Genomic DNA, 17,853 nt, shown 5'->3' with positions numbered 1-17,853 from the left:
CCTCATCATGACACTAGAGAGGACGGCAGGATTGTAATTTCCCGTGTTCAGTGAATGCAATTATTATGTAAAAGATTATTCCAAGGCACACCTTCATATGACCATTATAGTTATAAAACAAAGAGAATAAATGAAAAACAGTTATGAAATACTATATGACAGTAAAACAAGAATAGGCCTACAGTTTAAAAGGGGAGTGATTAGTAAAATATCCATATAGAAAATCTGTTTACAGTTCTGTTCTGGAGCATGCCCCCGGACCCCCCTAGAGGATGTTAGGTCCACTCCCCACTTGTAAAAATATAGCACTTTACCCCTGCTTACACCTATATGCCCTGAGCTGATTATCGAGCCTTCATTGTAACAGTCGCGGGTGTGGGGAGTGTTGCAGTTGAAAACTCCACTGTACCGGTACCTTAATGGGAAACCCTAAATGTTTGAGCACCCTCTATGAAACGTCAAGCTACCCCACAGCACACCCAAAAGAAAATCTCTGGCGCCGCCACTGTGGGCTAAGCCCTGAATGTTTCCAGGTCCAGGAAACGCCCCTGGTTTACAACACTAGTTTCATGTTGAACGAAGCAAGGTTTTTATATCTTTACATTAAAAGTTTCATCAGACTACCATGTTAAATATGAGGCAATATATTATAAACATGTAATCCAATATGCCCAAAGACAGACTACAGTAGTATGTACACGTTGCATTCAAGTTGAGGAATTTTCAAAGTTTCAAGTGCAGACATTGGGATAAGGAATCACATGTTTTAAAGGTGGGGTAGGTAAGTTTGAGAAACCGGCTCTAGATACACTTTGTTATATTCCATGGAATGCTCTTAACATCCCGATAGCAATGAATATCTGAAGAGCTTTGACAAAAAATCCATAAAAAAAAAATGTCATCTGTGGAAGCCGTAGTAGGCCTACTGTAAAAAGCACGACCAATCATCTGAGCCGGCCCAGCTAAAATAACTGGATGGCCTACCTGCCTGTCAGCCTTCCATCTGTGCACAAACTTATCTCGTGCGCGTTCGTGTGTGTTGGAGGGGCAGATTTTTTCAAATTCTAGCGCACTCTAGCTGGTTTCTCCTAAATTACCTACCCCGCCTTTAAGTTTAGTGCTCAATGTCTATCAATTGACTTGTACATTTAGTGGGAGCCCCTTAAATTGATAAGATATGTTACCACTTGAGCTTAAACCTAAGAGTCGCATTAAGAAGAGCTCCACTAGTAAAGGTCAAAGTAAAAAGTCCAACTCAAAAGCAGACACTGCATCCTTTTAAGAACCAGTGTGCCACATCAACAAATATCTCACTTTTGTAAATTTGCAATAGTTTAAACTAGAACTATTGAGACATTTGTTTTTGCAAAGGGGATTTTCACAATCTTTTGTCAGCGCTGTAAAGTATTAAGATTTGTTTTGTAAAGGAAACATTTTTCCAACACACCTTTTAGACACTAGAGGGCACCAAGCTTACATCCACAAGCACTCATGCTTAAGCATTCACCATCTCACAATACAAGGTGAAGTAAAGACACAACCAAGTGGTAAATTAATGTATTTATTTCATTTAAATATCATAAAATATTCATCCGAGGACACCAGCTGCACCTGTAAGAACAAACAAACATTAGTCACCAGGTTTAAGTTAATGTATAGAACAGCAAGAAAGCGAGCAGTACTCACCTGCTATTGTCCCCACTTTGGCTTGAACTGCAACCATTTGACCTGAGGAGAGATGTAGGCCTGGGGTTCAGCCTGCCTCTGAGGGGCCACGTAGGTCCTGTTGGGAGCCTCGTAGGACTGGTTCGTTGCTTGCCGCTGAGGGGCTACGTAGACCTTCTTGGGAGTCTTGTGGGCCTTGTTGGGAGTCTTGTGGGCCTTGTTGGGAGTCTCGTGGGCCTTGTTGGGAGTCTCGTAGGACTGGTTCGTTGCTTGCCGCTGAGGGGCTACGTAGACCTTCTTGGGAGTCTCGTAGGCCTTGTTGGGAGTCTCGTAGGACTGGTTCGTTGCTTGCCGCTGAGGGGCTACGTAGGTCCTGTTGGGAGCCTCGTAGGACTGGTTCGTTGCTTGCCGCTGAGGGGCTACGTAGGTCCTGTTGGGAGCCTCGTAGGACTGGTTCGTTGCTTGCCGCTGAGGGGCTACGTAGGTCCTGTTGGGAGTCTTGTGGGCCTTGTTGGGAGTCTCGTAGGCAGTCTTGTGGGCCTTGTTGGGAGTCTCGTAGGCAGTCTTGTGGGCCTTGTTGGGAGTCTCGTAGGCAGTCTCGTGGGCCTTGTTGGGAGTCTCGTAGGCCCTGTTGGGAGTCTGCTGCTGGAGAGCATTGTAGGCCTTGTTGGGAGCCTCGTAGGCCTTGTTGGGAGCCTGCTGCTGGAGAGCCACGTAGGCCCTGTTGGGAGTCTCGTAGGCCTTGTTGGGAGTCTGCTGCTGGGGAGCCTCGTAGGCCTTGTTGGGAGTCTGCTGCTGGGGAGCCTCGTAGGCCTTGTTGGGAGTCTGCTGCTGGGGAGCATTGTAGGCCTTGTTGGGAGCCACGTAGGTCCTGTTGGGAGCCTCGTAGGCCCTGTTGGGAGCCTCGTAGGCCCTGATGGGAGTCTGCTGCTGGGGAGCATTGTAGGCCTTGTTGGGAGCCACGTAGGTCCTGTTGGGAGTCTTGTAGGCCATGTTGAGAGTCTGCTGCTGGAGAGCCACGTAGGCCCTGTTGGGAGCCTCGTAGGCCCTGTTGGGAGTCTTGTAGGCCCTGATGAGAGTCTGCTGCTGGGGAGCATTGTAGGCCTTGTTGGGAGCCACGTAGGTCCTGTTGGGAGTCTTGTAGGCCATGTTGAGAGTCTGCTGCTGGAGAGCCACGTAGGCCCTGTTGGGAGCCTCGTAGGCCTTGTTGAGAGTCTGCTGCTGGGGAGCCACGTAGGCCCTGTTGGTAGTCTTGTAGGCCATGTTGAGAGTCTGCTGCTGGAGAGCCACGTAGGCCCTGTTGGGAGCCTCGTAGGCCTTGTTGAGAGTCTGCTGCTGGGGAGCCACGTAGGCCCTGTTGGGAGTCTGCTGCTGGGGAGCATTGTAGGGAGCCTCGTAGGCCCTGCTGGGAGCCCTGTTGGGAGTCTCGTAGGCCCTGCTGGGAGCCCTGTTGGGAGTCTCGTAGGCCCTGCTGGGAGCCCTGTTGGGAGCCCTGTTGGGAGTCTCGTAGGCCCTGCTGGGAGCCCTGTTGGGAGCCACGTTGGGAGTCTCGTAGGCCCTGTTGGGAGCCACGTTGGGAGTCTCGTAGGCCCTGTTGGGAGCCACGTTGGGAGTCTTGTAGGCCCTGTTGGGAGTCTGCTGCTGTGGAGCCACGTAGGCCCTGTTGGGAGTCTGCTGCTGGGGAGCATTGTAGGCCTTGTTGGGAGCGCTGTTGGGAGTCTCGTAGGCCCTATTGGGAGCCACGTTGAGAGTCTCGTAGGCCCTATTGGGAGCCACGTTGAGAGTCTTGTAGGCCCTATTGGGAGCCACGTTGAGAGTCTTGTAGGCCCTATTGGGAGCCACGTTGGGAGTCTTGTAGGCCCTGTTGGGAGTCTGCTGCTGGGGAGCCACGTAGGCCCTGTTGGGAGTCTGCTGCTGGGGAGCATTGTAGGCCTTGTTGGGAGCCACGTAGGCCTGGTTCGTTGCTTGCCGCTGAGGGGCCACGTAGGCCTTGATGGGAGTCTGGTAGGCCTGGTTCGTTGCTAGCCGCTGAGGGGCCACGTAGGCCTTGATGGGAGTCTGGTAGGCCTGGTTCGTTGCTTGCCGCTGAGGGGCCACGTAGGCCTGGTTCGTTGCTTGCTGCTGAGGGGCCACGTAGGCCTTGATGGGAGTCTGGTAGGCCTGCTGGGGCTTTCTGACACTCACTTTCTCCTGCCCAGGAGCCTTCAGCCGTCTGATATCATAGCCACCAAATTGATCAGGGATGATGTGGGTCTTGGTCGGGGCAAACTTCTTACCAGAGGTTCCCTCTCTGGACGATTTGGAGTCGTAGCTCGTTGAGTAACTGCGAGGCTTGAAGACGGGACCATTTCCTACATTGGACTCAAGAGAAGTGCCATAACTTGAGGCCATGGAAGTAGCCTTGTAGCTTCCTCGGGCATTCCCTGAAAACACTTTACTCTTGTATGGGGTCACAACCTCAGTCTGGCTGGGGTTTTTAGGAGCTGAGGGACGGGAAGGTTTATCCGTTTTAGACACTAGCTTAGCACGAACACTGGAGGAAGTTTTGGTCCGTGAAGGGATTTGGTTTGGCTCAGGAGCGCCGGCACCAAACAGGCTGGAAGACTTCCCTGTGTCCATGTTGCTAATCTTACTCAGAGAATCGCTACCGACAATATCACTAGAAAGGCCATGAAAACGCTGTTTAGGCACACGATTCAAGTTAGGTTTTGACACTGAGCTGCCCTGCACTAACCTGACTTTAGCAAAGCCACTTTTAGCTGGCTGTGAAACAGTTTGTGTGTAGCTACCAGTAGAAGGCCCCCGGCTAAAACTACTGCCCACAGCTGAAGGTATGTTTAAGTTTGTACTCTGCGCTGAGCTCGGAGGGGCTTGTCTGAGTCGATTCTGGAGATAGTTGCTGGGACCGGCTTCCCGATTATTTTGCCTGAAGCCAACATACGTGTTGTTGTTCTGGCTCTGAGCTGCGAGAGAAAAAGAAAAATATTAAGCCACAGCTAGTCATTCACAGCACTTAAGTGAAATGTTGTGCTTTGCTCACCTTGTGAAGCCCACAAACAACGCACATGCTCTGCTTGAACCCAGACAATAAGGAAAATCCTGCACAGAAAAGATGTAAACATCAGAGAACGCAGACAGCTAACAACAATTCACTTTGCATATCTGCAGAAACTTACCCCAAATGAACTCCACAAGTCATATTTCTCTCTCTGTTCCAACACAGCAGTAAATAACCAGTAGCCCTGAAGTGACTTGCTCTGCTTGTCTGAGCAGCAGAAAGGAGGCTTTATTGCAGCTTGCAGCCAATCAGGGCCTAATGAGCTGATTGTCTACAGGTGCTGCTGTGCTGTCAGGGTGGCAACTGAGTGCTGTTGATTTTCTGATTTTCTGAAGTACTCAGATCTGGTAGTTGAGTAAAAGTAGAAGTACTCAGGTCTTGTACTTGAGTAAAAGTAGAAGTACTCAGATCTTGTACTTGAGTAAAAGTAGAAGTACTCAGATCTTGTACTTGAGTAAAAGTAGAAGTACTCAGATCTTGTACTTGAGTCAAAGTAGAAGTACCAGAGTGTAGGAATACTCAGTTACAGTAAAAGTCCTGCATTCAAAATGTTCCTCAAGTGAAAGTAGAAAAGTATTCTCATCAAAATATAGTGAAAGTAGTGACAGTAAAAGTAGTCATTGTGCAGATTGGTCCATTTCAGAATAATATATATGATATGTTTTATAATGATTGATCATGAAAGTGTTCTCAAAGCTGGTAAAGGTGCAGCTAGTTTGAATGACTTTGTATACTGCAGGGTAGCTTGTGGATTTACTCCAGGGGGGTACACTACGAATCTAGTTCAACATATCCTGGATATGTTTTGAGTTATCCGGTTGACTAAATCCAAAAAAAAAACGCTCTCGCTAAACGGTCCTACGACGCTGGCTATCAACTCGATCGCTCAAGCCAGCCGTGTCCTATCTAGTTAGGTGTGCGTTCACATGAAAGGGGTGGTATTTGGAGTGTTCGACAAATCACAAACATGGACAAGCCGTGTACTGACAGCGCAGCGTCATACTTCCTGAATGAAAAGTCAACTAATATTAGAGAAATATGAAGACGTTAAACTTTAAACATCCATGACTTAAACACTTTATCCAGGATCAAAGCCACATAGCTGCACCTGCAAGGTGAATACAGCTGGTAACAGAGAAAGTGTTTGAATACGTAAATTAACAGGTTTATGATATCACTGCCCCGTCTAAGACACGAGTGGATCTGACTTTAATTACATTTGACTCGAGTGTTTCGTCAACTTAATGTGTTGCTTAAAATAATACTTCTGCGTACAGTATGTGACACTGTGAGTGTTGCAGGGCCAGATACGGCTCAGCTGACTCAGATAAGGAGATATATGATACATTATGATGTGATATGATATGAATGATAATGGGACACATCGACGTCTGCACTCACAGTGCCGCGGACTGTACTTAATGTTACTCTGATCCGGTTACTTTTGTCGTGGCAGATATTTAAGTAAGCTTTCTTAACGCTAATGTTATAATAGTCAGATTGCTCTGAAGATGGGAGGGGATATTCTATTCATTTTCACGCTCACACAGTCGGTGATTTTGGCCGGCCATCTTTCCTGCAACGGCAGTTTAAACTGTATTTCCTTTCTCCTCCTGTCATATGAATTGATCGCTTTAAACTCTGCACACTGAGCTCTGATTGGTCAGCAGGCAGTGCTTTTATCCTGGAACCTATCCTTCTCCGGAGGATGGCCGTTCAGAATAAGTTATCTAGCCCGCTAAGAAGTGAACCAGCTTCGTAGGACCGGAAACCCCTGAAGTTAGCTTGCTAAACGAAAATCATGCTTCGTAGTATAGGCCCCAGGTGGAACTAAAGTCTGATTTAACACTTGATTATATTTCACATCATTAATCCACATCTGTAAAGTAACTAAAGGTATTAAATAAATGTAGTGGAGTAAAAGTACACCATGTACCTCTGAATTGGAGTGGGGTAGAAGTACAAAGTAGCATAAAATGGAAATACTCAGGTAAAGTACAAGTACCTCAAAATTGTACTTAAGTACAGTACTTGAGTAAATGTACTTAGGTACTTTACACCAGGGGTTCCCAACCTTTATTGTGCCAAGGACCGGCAGATACATTAAAAAAAAATCGCGGACCGGTTGTCAATTTTAACTGATTTTAATATTTACTCACCACCAGCAGGTAGCAACAGAGGCTAATTGTATGTAACAGCCTGAACAAATACTAGAACAATATGCATCCAAAACATATTAACAAAGTTTAAAAAAGAACCGGTATCATTTTTTGGTTTTTCGGAAAACCAAAAAACCGACGTTATTCAGTTTTTAAACCAAAACGGGAAAACAGATAAATTAACGTTTTGGTTTTGTTTGTATGATTTACGGATAATCCAGTGAATGCTGGGAAAACGAGGAGAAGCCGCATTATGAACACTGGCATTTGTTTTCAGAAGATATTATGATAGTGTCGTTCGTTCCGGTGCACTCCGACAGCATTAGCACTACATCGAGATTAAGATTAAACTAATTTATTTTGGGAACAGCCGCATATATGGAGTTAGCCATATGTGTGTAAATTACTGTTCATAAACATTTGAAAACAAATGCCGGTGTCGGACAGACACAAACACACCGAACACACAGAGCTGAGCTGAGCAGAGCACATACACACACACATCATGCGCCTTGGTGACTGACTGGACATCTCCTTCATAAAACTAATAAAAGGGGGAGTAATCGGGCAGTTCGATGTGTGTAGATGTGTGTGTATAGGTGTGTGTGGTTAACACGTAGCAGCCTGCAGTCACTCTTAAGCTGTTCTGATGAAGTTAAACACAGTCATACTGGTGCTGCACTTCTCAGAAGCGGAGTATACGTCCCGCTGCCTCCGGATGCTGCAGCCGTTTTAAGAAGTGAAGGAGGGTTTCCTTCTATAAAGCAGCTGCGGGCAGCAGATCGTGAGAGTCCCGGACATTAATTCATAGATCAAGGCAGACTGGTTTACTCTTCTGTTTTGCCAATCCGGTGCTTAAACAAATAGCTCTACACCCCTGGCCGACATGTCCTTAAAATGAAGTCCGAGTTTGAAATATATCTCAAATAATGTATGCACCACCATTTCCCCACATAAACATAACAGTCTGCAATCAAACGGTTGTCTCCTGTGCGCTCCTCTTCCTACTTGGCGCACCGGTAACATGCTCGTGTGCACGAGCTACTGGATGAAATAATATGACTGGTGGCATAGGTGCGAAAATTAAACACTTTTTGAAAAAATATTATGATAAAATATTTTTATATATTTATAATTCTGCAAATATTACGATAAACTCACAGCTATTTCGCGGCCCGGCAGTAACACCTCTGCGGCCCGGTACCGGTCCGCGGACCGGGGGTTGGGAACCCCTGCTTTACACCACTGTATCTACGTATGAATCCATAATCATTTTTGGGCAAGAGGACCAGATTTTGGATGGTCATTTGAACACATTTGCAATTTTTAATTATGACGAGTGAAAATGTCAGCCATGCTCAGGAAAATGACTTCGAGAACAAATGTGTTTTTATCTTTTGCTTACCGTTTTTGTTTTTGCATTTGACAAATGTGTCTTAAATAGAAAAATATGCATAAGTATTAAATTGGAGGTTTTTGTTTTAGACTGAGTTTGAACGCCCCCCAGTGGCCATGCATGTTAACACAGCTGTGTGTTTGACAGGACACGTCTTTGATTAATTACTCTAAGGTGCGTTTTAGCTAAATGCAGGACTCTCTTAAGGTAGGGTAGGTAAGTTTGAGAAACCGGCTCGAGATACACTTGTTATATTCCATGGAATGCTCTTAACATCCCGATAGCAATGAATATCTGAAGTGCTTTGACAAAAAATCCATGAAAACATTATCTGTGGAAGCCGTAATACTGTAAAAAGCACGACCAATCATTTGAGCCGGCCCGGCTAAAATAACTGGATGGCCTACCTGCCTGTCAGCCTTCCATCTGTGCACAAACTTATCTCGTGCCCTCATTGGTCATGTGCGCGTTCGTGTGTGTTGGAGGAGGGGCTCTGTGAGGAAGTGGAAGATTTTTTCCGGTTGTGTATTTTCAAATTCTAGCGATCTCGAGCCGGTTTCTCCTAAATTACCTACCCCACCTTTAAGTTTAGTGCTCAATGTCTATCAATTGACTTGTACATTTAGTGGGAGCCCCTTAAATTGATAAGATATGTCACCACTTGAGCTAAAACCTAAGAATCGCATTATGAAGAGCTCCACTGGTAAAGGTCAAAGTAAAAAGTCCAACTGAAAAGCAGACACTGCATCCTTTTAAGAACCAGTGTGCCACATCAACAAATATCTCACTTTTGTAAATTTGCAATAGTTTAAACTAGAACTATTGAGACATTTGTTTTTGCAAAGGGGATTTTCACAATCTTTTGTCAGCGCTGTAAAGTATTAAGATACATTTTGCAAATTTGTTTTGTAAAGGAAACATTTTTCCAACACACCTTTTAGACACTAGAGGGCACCAAGCTTACATCCACAAGCACTCATGCTTAGGCATTCACCATCTCACAATACAAGGTGAAGTAAAGACACAACCAAGTGGTAAATTAATGTATTTATTTCATTTAAATATCATAAAATATTCATCCGAGGACACCAGCTGCACCTGTAAGAACAAACAAACATTAGTCACCAGGTTTAAGTTAATGTATAGAACAGCAAGAAAGCGAGCAGTACTCACCTGCTATTGTCCCCACTTTGGCTTGAACTGCAACCATTTGACCTGAGGAGAGATGTAGGCCTGGGGTTCAGCCTGCCTCCGAGGGGCCACGTAGGCCCTGTTGGGAGCCTCGTAGGACTGGTTCGTTGCTTGCCGCTGAGGGGCTACGTAGACCTTCTTGGGAGTCTTGTAGGCCCTGTTGGGAGTCTTGTGGGCCTTGTTGGGAGTCTCGTAGGCAGTCTTGTGGGCCTTGTTGGGAGTCTCGTAGGCAGTCTTGTGGGCCTTGTTGGGAGTCTCGTAGGCAGTCTTGTGGGCCTTGTTGGGAGTCTCGTAGGCAGTCTTGTGGGCCTTGTTGGGAGTCTTGCGGGCCTTGTTGGGAGTCTTGCAGGCCCTGTTGGTAGTCTTGTAGGCCCTGTTGGTAGTCTCGTAGGCCCTGTTGGTAGTCTCGTAGGCCTTGTTGGGAGCCTCGTAGGCCTTGTTGGGAGTCTGCTGCTGGGGAGCATTGTAGGCCTTGTTGGGAGCCACGTAGGCCTGGTTCGTTGCTTGCCGCTGAGGGGCCACGTAGGCCCTGTTGGTAGTCTCGTAGGCCCTGTTGAGAGTCTGCTGCTGGGGAGCCACGTAGGCCCTGTTGGTAGTCTCGTAGGCCCTGTTGAGAGTCTGCTGCTGGGGAGCATTGTAGGCCTTGTTGGGAGCCTCGTAGGCCTTGTTGGGAGCCACGTTGGGAGTCTCGTATGCCCTGTTGGGAGTCTGCTGCTGGGGAGCATTGTAGGCCTTGTTGGGAGCCACGTAGGCCTGGTTCGTTGCTTGCCGCTGAGGGGCCACGTAGGCCTTGATGGGAGTCTGGTAGGCCTGGTTCGTTGCTTGCTGCTGAGGGGCCACGTAGGCCTTGATGGGAGTCTGGTAGGCCTGCTGGGGCTTCCTCACACTCACTTTCTCCTGCCCAGGAGCCTTCAGCCGTCTGATATCATAGCCACCAAATTGATCAGGGATTATGTGGGTCTTGGTCGGGGCAAACTTCTTACCAGAGGTTCCCTCTCTGGACGATTTGGAGTCGTAGCTCGTTGAGTAACTGCGAGGCTTGAAGACGGGACCATTTCCTACATTGGACTCAAGAGAAGTGCCATAACTTGAGGCCATGGAAGTAGCCTTGTAGCTTCCTCGGGCATTCCCTGAAAACACTTTACTCTTGTATGGGGTCACAACCTCAGTCTGGCTGGGGTTTTTAGGAGCTGAGGGACGGGAAGGTTTATCCGTTTTAGACACTAGCTTAGCACGAACACTGGAGGAAGTTTTGGTCCGTGCAGGGATTTGGTTTGGCTCAGGAGCGCCGGCACCAAACAGGCTGGAAGACTTCCCTGTGTCCTTGTTCCTGCTCTTACTCAGAGAATCGCTACTGGCAATAGCACTAGAAAGGCCATGAAAACGCTGTTTAGGCACACGATTCAAGTTAGGTTTTGACACTGAGCTGCCCTGCACTAACCTGACTTTAGCAAAGCCACTTTTAGCTGGCTGTGAAACAGTTTGTGTGTAGCTACCAGTAGAAGGCCCCCGGCTAAAACTACTGCCCACAGCTGAAGGTATGTTTAAGTTTGTGCTCTGCGCTGAGCTCGGAGGGGCTTGTCTGAGTCGATTCTGGAGATAGTTGCTGGGACCGGCTTCCCGATTATTTTGCCTGAAGCCAACATACGTGTTGTTGTTCTGGCTCTGAGCTGCGAGAGAAAAAGAAAAATATTAAGCCACAGCTAGTCATTCACAGCACTTAAGTGAAATGTTGTGCTTTGCTCACCTTGTGAAGCCCACAAACAACGCACATGCTCTGCTTGAACCCAGACAATAAGGAAAATCCTGCACAAAAAAGATGTAAACATCAGAGAACGCAGACAGCTAACAACAATTCACTTTGCATATCTGCAGAAACTTACCCCAAATGAACTCCACAAGTCATATTTCTCTCTCTGTTCCAACACAGCAGTAAAGAACCAGTAGCCCTGAAGTGACTTGCTCTGCTTGTCTGAGCAGCAGAAAGGAGGCTTTATGGCAGCTTGCAGCCAATCAGGGCCTAATGAGCTGATTGTCTACAGGTGCTGCTGTGCTGTCAGGGTGGCAACTGAGTGCTGTTGATTTTCTGATTTTCTGAAGTACTCAGATCTGGTAGTTGAGTAAAAGTAGAAGTACTCAGATTGTGTAGTTGAGTAAAAGTAGAAGTACTCAGATCTGGTAGTTGAGTAAAAGTAGAAGTACTCAGATTGTGTAGTTGAGTAAAAGTAGAAGTACTCAGATCTTGTACTTGAGTAAAAGTAGAAGTACCAGAGTGTAGGAATACTCTGTTACAGTAAAAGTCCTGCATTCAAAATGTTCCTCAAGTGAAAGTAGAAAAGTATTATCATCAAAATATAGTGAAAGTAGCGACAGTAAAAGTAGTCATTGTGCAGATTGGTCCATTTCAGAATAATATATATGATATGTTTTATAATGATTGATCATGAAAGTGTTCTCAAAGCTGGTAAAGGTGCAGCTAGTTTGAATGACTTTGTATACTGCAGGGTAGCTTGTGGATTTACTCCAGGTGGAACTAAAGTCTGATTTAACACTTGATTATATTTCACATCATTCATCCACATCTGTGAAGTAACTAAAGGTATTAAATACATGTAGTGGAGTAAAAGTACACCATGTACCTCTGAATTGGAGTGGGGTAGAAGTACAAAGTAGCATAAAATGGAAATACTCAAGTAAAGTACAAGTACCTCAAAATTGTACTTAAGTACAGTACTTGAGTAAATGTACTTAGGTACTTTACACCACTGTATCTACGTATGAATCCATAATCATTTTTGGGCAAGAGGACCAGATTTTGGATGGTCATTTGAACACATTTGCAATTTTTTATTATGACGAGTGAAAATGTCAGCCATGCTCAGGAAAATGACTTCGAGAACAAATGTGTTTTTATCTTTTGTGCTTACTGTTTTTGTTTTTGCATTTGACAAATGTGTCTTAAATAGAAAAATATGCATAAGTAATGTATTAAATTGGAGGTTTTTGTTTTAGACTGAGTTTGAACTAGTGATGTGTCGGTCGCGAACGAGCCGATTCTTTTGAACGGCTCTTTGGTACGAACGAGGGGAACCGAGTCGTACTTGGTGAGAGCCGTTCTTGTTATCGTTCAATCGTTGGTCCGCACTCACTGCCTGCCAAAATCCACTCGCCTTTTAAAAAGCTTGATTTTGTTCCCCAAACGTATTCTGTGAAGATCCGCCCCTACTCTGTTTGGTAGGTTTCAGCACGAGGAGTGAGATGGGGTGGGTCTTAACGGAATACGCGAGAGAGAGAAGTCATAACAAGTGGTACAGGACAGGTAGACAACGTGTTTTTCGGATGGAAAATGAGCCAAACGCGAAAACGCAGCAGCATTTGGATTCACTTCAACCAAAACCCAGGCAGTGATAAAGCGCACCATTTGTAAAGGCAAAATATCCTTTAAAGCAGGATCAACAAATAATCTCCATCGCCACTTAAAAACACAGTATCTAATATTAAGAGTTGCATGAATTTCATTCAAGGCAAGGCAACTTTATTTACTTAACACATACAGAGGGTAAATTCAAAGTACATTCACTGACATGATGACATGGATATGGCGCCACCTTGTGTGATGTTTACAATGCCGATTATTGACATTAGGTCTGGCAATACAGTCAATCATTATCCTGGTGATTATTTTGCAAATAAACCTAGTAACCTTAAAAAAAACGGCTCTTTTGAACGGCTCTTTTGAACGGCTCTTTGAAAGGAACGGAGCCATAAGATCCGGCTCCCTTCAAAGAGCCATAATTCCCATCACTAGTTTGAACGCCCCCCAGTGGCCATGCATGTTAACACAGCTGTGTGTTTGACAGGACACGTCTTTGATTAATTACTCTAAGGTGCGTTTTAGCTAAATGCAGGACTCTCTTAAGGTAGGGTAGGTAAGTTTGAGAAACCGGCTCGAGATACACTTGTTATATTCCATGGAATGCTCTTAACATCCTGATAGCAATGAATATCTGAAGTGCTTTGACAACAAATCCATAAAGAAATATCATCTGTGGAAGCTGTAGTACTGTAAAAAGCACGACCAATCACCTGAGCCGGCCCGGCTAAAATAACTGGATGGCCTACCTGCCTGTCAGCCTTCCATCTGTGCACAAACTTATCTCGTGCCCTCATTGGTCATGTGCGCGTTCGTGTGTGTTGGAGGAGGGGCTCTGTGAGGAAGTCTGTAAGGAAGTGGAAGATTTATTCCGGTTGTGTATTTTCAAATTCTAGCGCACTCGAGCCGGTTTCTCCTAAATTACCTACCCCACCTTTAAGTTTAGTGCTCAATGTCTATCAATTGACTTGTACATTTAGTGAGAGCCCCTTAAATTGTTAAGATATGTCACCACTTGAGCTAAAACCTAAGAATCGCATTATGAAGAGCTCCACTGGTAAAGGTCAAAGTAAAAAGTCCAACTCAAAAGCAGACACTGCATCCTTTTAAGAACCAGTGTGCCACATCAACAAATATCTGTAGTGATCACTAATTAACGGGGTTACATAATTCAATCAAGGAACTACAGGTTGGGGGTATTGTTTCCGCACGGACACATATGTTGACGGTACCTCCGGGGTATATACTGTGGGTGTTTCTGAATCGCGAGTAAAGCTGCTTCAGAGCCACTATTTCAAGCATCCTACGTCATCGAGTGCCGCCGAAGTACTGTTCCAATCTCCAGTATACTTGGAAATCTACCGAGCCCGGCGTACTCCGTTTGGAGAAATATCGAGTCTGCACATGAGTAGACTTCGGTCTTAAAATCCCCACAATGCTTTGCGCACGGACCAATTTCCCCAAATCTGGGGCGGAAGATGTAAGGCGGGGCCTCTCATATGACGCACACTTGCTAGCGTGTTCCACACTTCGTTTTCCGAATGCCAGGAAGTATTCTTGACTCGCTTCTGAAGCAAGATGCTCGGCAGACATGTGCTACCAAGCAAGCGTACTCGCGATTGAGAAACACCCTGTGTCCTCCTCCCTTTCTCTTCCCAGGCTGCGACCCGACAGCATGTCCATTTCTGCTGCTCAATAAAGCCAGATTTGCACCTTCGATGCACCGCCTCCGACTCCCTTCTCTCGGCACTACATATCTCACTTTTGTAAATTTGCAATAGTTTAAACTAGAACTATTGAGACATTTGTTTTTGCAAAGGGGATTTTCACAATCTTTTGTCAGCGCTGTAAAGTATTAAGATACATTTTGCAAATTTGTTTTGTAAAGGAAACATTTTTCCAACACACCTTTTAGACACTAGAGGGCACCAAGCTTACATCCACAAGCACTCATGCTTAGGCATTCACCATCTCACAATACACGGTGAAGTAAAGACACAACCAAGTGGTAAATTAATGTATTTATTTCATTTAAATATCATAAAATATTCATCCGAGGACACCAGCTGCACCTGTAAGAACAAACAAACATTAGTCACCAGGTTTAAGTTAATGTATAGAACAGCAAGAAAGTGAGCAGTACTCACCTGCTATTGTCCCCACTTTGGCTTGAACTGCAACCATTTGACCTGAGGAGAGATGTAGGCCTGGGGTTCAGCCTGCCTCCGAGGGGCCACGTAGGTCCTGTTGGGAGCCTCGTAGGCCTGGTTCGTTGCTTGCCGCTGAGGGGCTACGTAGACCTTCTTGGGAGTCTTGTGGGCCCTGTTGGGAGTCTTGTGGGCCTTGTTGGGAGTCTCGTAGGCAGTCTTGTGGGCCTTGTTGGGAGTCTCGTAGGCAGTCTTGTGGGCCTTGTTGGGAGTCTCGTAGGCAGTCTTGTGGGCCTTGTTGGGAGTCTCGTAGGCAGTCTTGTGGGCCTTGTTGGGAGTCTCGTAGGCAGTCTTGTGGGCCTTGTTGGGAGTCTCGTAGGCAGTCTTGTGGGCCTTGTTGGGAGTCTCGTAGGCCCTGTTGGGAGTCTTGTAGGCCTTGTTGGGAGTCTTGTAGGCAGTCTTGTGGGCCTTGTTGGGAGTCTGCTGCTGGGGAGCGACGTAGGCCCTGTTGGGAGCCACGTATGCCTTGTTGGGAGTCTGCTGCTGGGGAGCCACGTAGGCCCTGTTGGGAGCCACGTATGCCTTGTTGGGAGTCTGCTGCTGGGGAGCCTCGTAGGCCCTGTTGGGAGCCACGTAGGCCTTGTTGGGAGTCTTGTGGGCCCTGTTGGGAGTCTGCTGCTGGGGAGCATTGTTGGGAGCCACGTAGGCCTGGTTCGTTGCTAGCCGCTGAGGGGCCACGTAGGCCTTGATGGGAGTCTGGTAGGCCTGCGGGGGCTTTCTGACACTCACTTTCTCCTGCCCAGGAGCCTTCAGTCGTCTGATATCATAGCCACCAAATTGATCAGGGATGATGTGGGTCTTGGTCGGGGCAAACTTCTTACCAGAGGTTCCCTCTCTGGACGATTTGGAGTCGTAGCTCGTTGAGTAACTGCGAGGCTTGAAGACGGGACCATTTCCTACATTGGACTCAAGAGAAGTGCCATAACTTGAGGCCATGGAAGTAGCCTTGTAGCTTCCTCGGGCATTCCCTGAAAACACTTTACTCTTGTATGGGGTCACAACCTCAGTCTGGCTGGGGTTTTTAGGAGCTGAGGGACGGGAAGGTTTATCCGTTTTAGACACTAGCTTAGCACGAACACTGGAGGAAGTTTTGGTCCGTGCAGGGATTTGGTTTGGCTCAGGAGCGCCGGCACCAAACAGGATGGAAGACTTCCCTGTGTCCTTGTTCCTGCTCTTACTCAGAGAATCGCTACCAGCAATAGCACTAGAAAGGCCATGAAAACGCTGTTTAGGCACACGATTCAAGTTAGGTTTTGACACTGAGCTGCCCTGCACTAACCTGACTTTAGCAAAGCCACTTTTAGCTGGCTGTGAAACAGTTTGTGTGTAGCTACCAGTAGAAGGCCCCCGGCTAAAACTACTGCCCACAGCTGAAGGTATGTTTAAGTTTGTGCTCTGCGCTGAGCCCGGAGGGGCTTGTCTGAGTCGATTCTGGAGATAGTTGCTGGGACCGGCTTCCCGATTATTTTGCCTGAAGCCAACATACGTGTTGTTGTTCTGGCTCTGAGCTGCGAGAGAAAAAGAAAAATATTAAGCCACAGCTAGTCATTCACAGCACTTAAGTGAAATGTTGTGCTTTGCTCACCTTGTGAAGCCCACAAACAACGCACATGCTCTGCTTGAACCCAGACAATAAGGAAAATCCTGCACAGAAAAGATGTAAACATCAGAGAACGCAGACAGCTAACAACAATTCACTTTGCATATCTGCAGAAACTTACCCCAAATGAACTCCACAAGTCATATTTCTCTCTCTGTTCCAACACAGCAGTAAAGAACCAGTACCCCTGAAGTGACTTGCTCTGCTTGTCTGAGCAGCAGAAAGGAGGCTTTATTGCAGCTTGCAGCCAATCAGGGCCTAATGAGCTGATTGTCTACAGGTGCTGCTGTGCTGTCAGGGTGGCAACTGAGTGCTGTTGATTTTCTGATTTTCTGAAGTACTCAGATCTGGTAGTTGAGTAAAAGTAGAAGTACTCAGGTCTTGTACTTGAGTAAAAGTAGAAGTACTCAGGTCTTGTACTTGAGTAAAAGTAGAAGTACTCAGGTCTTGTACTTGAGTAAAAGTAGAAGTACTCAGATCTTGTACTTGAGTAAAAGTAGAAGTACTCAGATCTTGTACTTGAGTAAAAGTAGAAGTACCAGAGTGTAGGAATACTCAGTTACAGTAAAAGTCCTGCATTCAAAATGTACCTCAAGTAAAAGTATAAAAGTATTCTCATCAAAATATAGTTAGTAGCGACAGTAAAAGTAGTCATTGTGCAGATTGGTCCATTTCAGAATAATATATATGATATGTTTTATAATGATTGATCATGAAAGTGTTCTCAAAGCTGGTAAAGGTGCAGCTAGTTTGAATGACTTTGTATACTGCAGGGTAGCTTGTGGATTTACTCCAGGTGGAACTAAAGTCTGATTTAACACTTGATTATATTTCACATCATTCATCCACATCTGTGAAGTAACTAAAGGTATTAATACATGTAGTGGAGTAGAAGTACACCATGTACCTCTGAATTGGAGTGGGGTAGAAGTACAAAGTAGCATAAAATGGAAATACTCAAGTAAAGTACAAGTACCTCAAAATTGTACTTAAGTACAGTACTTGAGTAAATGTACTTAGGTACTTTACACCACTGTATCTACGTATGAATCCATAATCATTTTTGGGCAAGAGGACCAGATTTTGGATGGTCATTTGAACACATTTGCAATTTTTTATTATGACGAGTGAAAATGTCAGCCATGCTCAGGAAAATGACTTCGAGAACAAATGTGTTTTTATCTTTTGTGCTTACTGTTTTTGT

The 17,853-nt window shown here is 45.9% G+C and overlaps 2 protein-coding genes across 4 annotated transcripts in view; both read right to left on the bottom strand.

The window, feature by feature from the left end:
- Nucleotides 1-1,547: 1,547 nt before the first annotated feature.
- The window catches only part of LOC117482863 (putative uncharacterized protein ENSP00000383309), a 32,040-nt gene continuing 15,734 nt past the window's right edge, over nucleotides 1,548-17,853 (bottom strand). The window contains exons 1-7 of one of the 3 annotated variants that reach the window (XM_034131089.1): nucleotides 4,842-4,912; nucleotides 4,706-4,764; nucleotides 3,733-4,628; nucleotides 3,556-3,654; nucleotides 2,704-3,339; nucleotides 1,687-2,250; nucleotides 1,548-1,611 (exon numbers count right to left, since the gene is read on the bottom strand). In XM_034131089.1, the coding sequence (XP_033986980.1) occupies nucleotides 1,690-2,250; nucleotides 2,704-3,339; nucleotides 3,556-3,654; nucleotides 3,733-4,628; nucleotides 4,706-4,764; nucleotides 4,842-4,864 (2,274 nt within the window). In that variant the 5' untranslated portion in view covers nucleotides 4,865-4,912 and the 3' untranslated portion in view covers nucleotides 1,548-1,611; nucleotides 1,687-1,689. Of the gene's footprint in view, nucleotides 1,612-1,686; nucleotides 2,258-2,703; nucleotides 3,676-3,732; nucleotides 4,629-4,705; nucleotides 4,765-4,841; nucleotides 4,913-15,548; nucleotides 15,651-17,853 lie in introns of those variants that run through there. The other 2 variants (XM_034131090.1, XM_034131087.1) reach the window with 2 other exon arrangements.
- Nucleotides 9,313-11,433, bottom strand: LOC117482864. The gene is made up of 4 exons (XM_034131091.1): nucleotides 11,353-11,433; nucleotides 11,217-11,275; nucleotides 9,452-11,139; nucleotides 9,313-9,376 (listed from the first exon to the last, which is right to left on the bottom strand). Exons 1-3 carry the CDS (start codon nucleotides 11,373-11,375, stop codon nucleotides 9,455-9,457), a joined length of 1,767 nt encoding a protein of 588 aa, XP_033986982.1. The 5' UTR covers nucleotides 11,376-11,433; the 3' UTR covers nucleotides 9,313-9,376; nucleotides 9,452-9,454.

This window comes from Trematomus bernacchii, unplaced genomic scaffold (genome assembly GCF_902827165.1).
Source record: "Trematomus bernacchii unplaced genomic scaffold, fTreBer1.1, whole genome shotgun sequence".
NCBI classification, from domain to species: Eukaryota; Metazoa; Chordata; class Actinopteri; order Perciformes; family Nototheniidae; genus Trematomus; species Trematomus bernacchii.
This window is presented reverse-complemented; position numbering and strand designations above follow the sequence as displayed.

Bases quoted from the DNA above. Each gene is read 5' to 3' on its own strand.
- LOC117482864 (XM_034131091.1), bottom strand. From the start codon at position 11,375: ATGACTTGTGGAGTTCATTTGGG. The intron at 11,276-11,352 runs GTAAGTTTCTGC...TTTTTTGTGCAG, and splicing joins ACTTGTGGAGTTCATTTGGG to GATTTTCCTTATTGTCTGGG. The intron at 11,140-11,216 runs GTGAGCAAAGCA...TTTCTCTCGCAG, and splicing joins TTGTTTGTGGGCTTCACAAG to CTCAGAGCCAGAACAACAAC.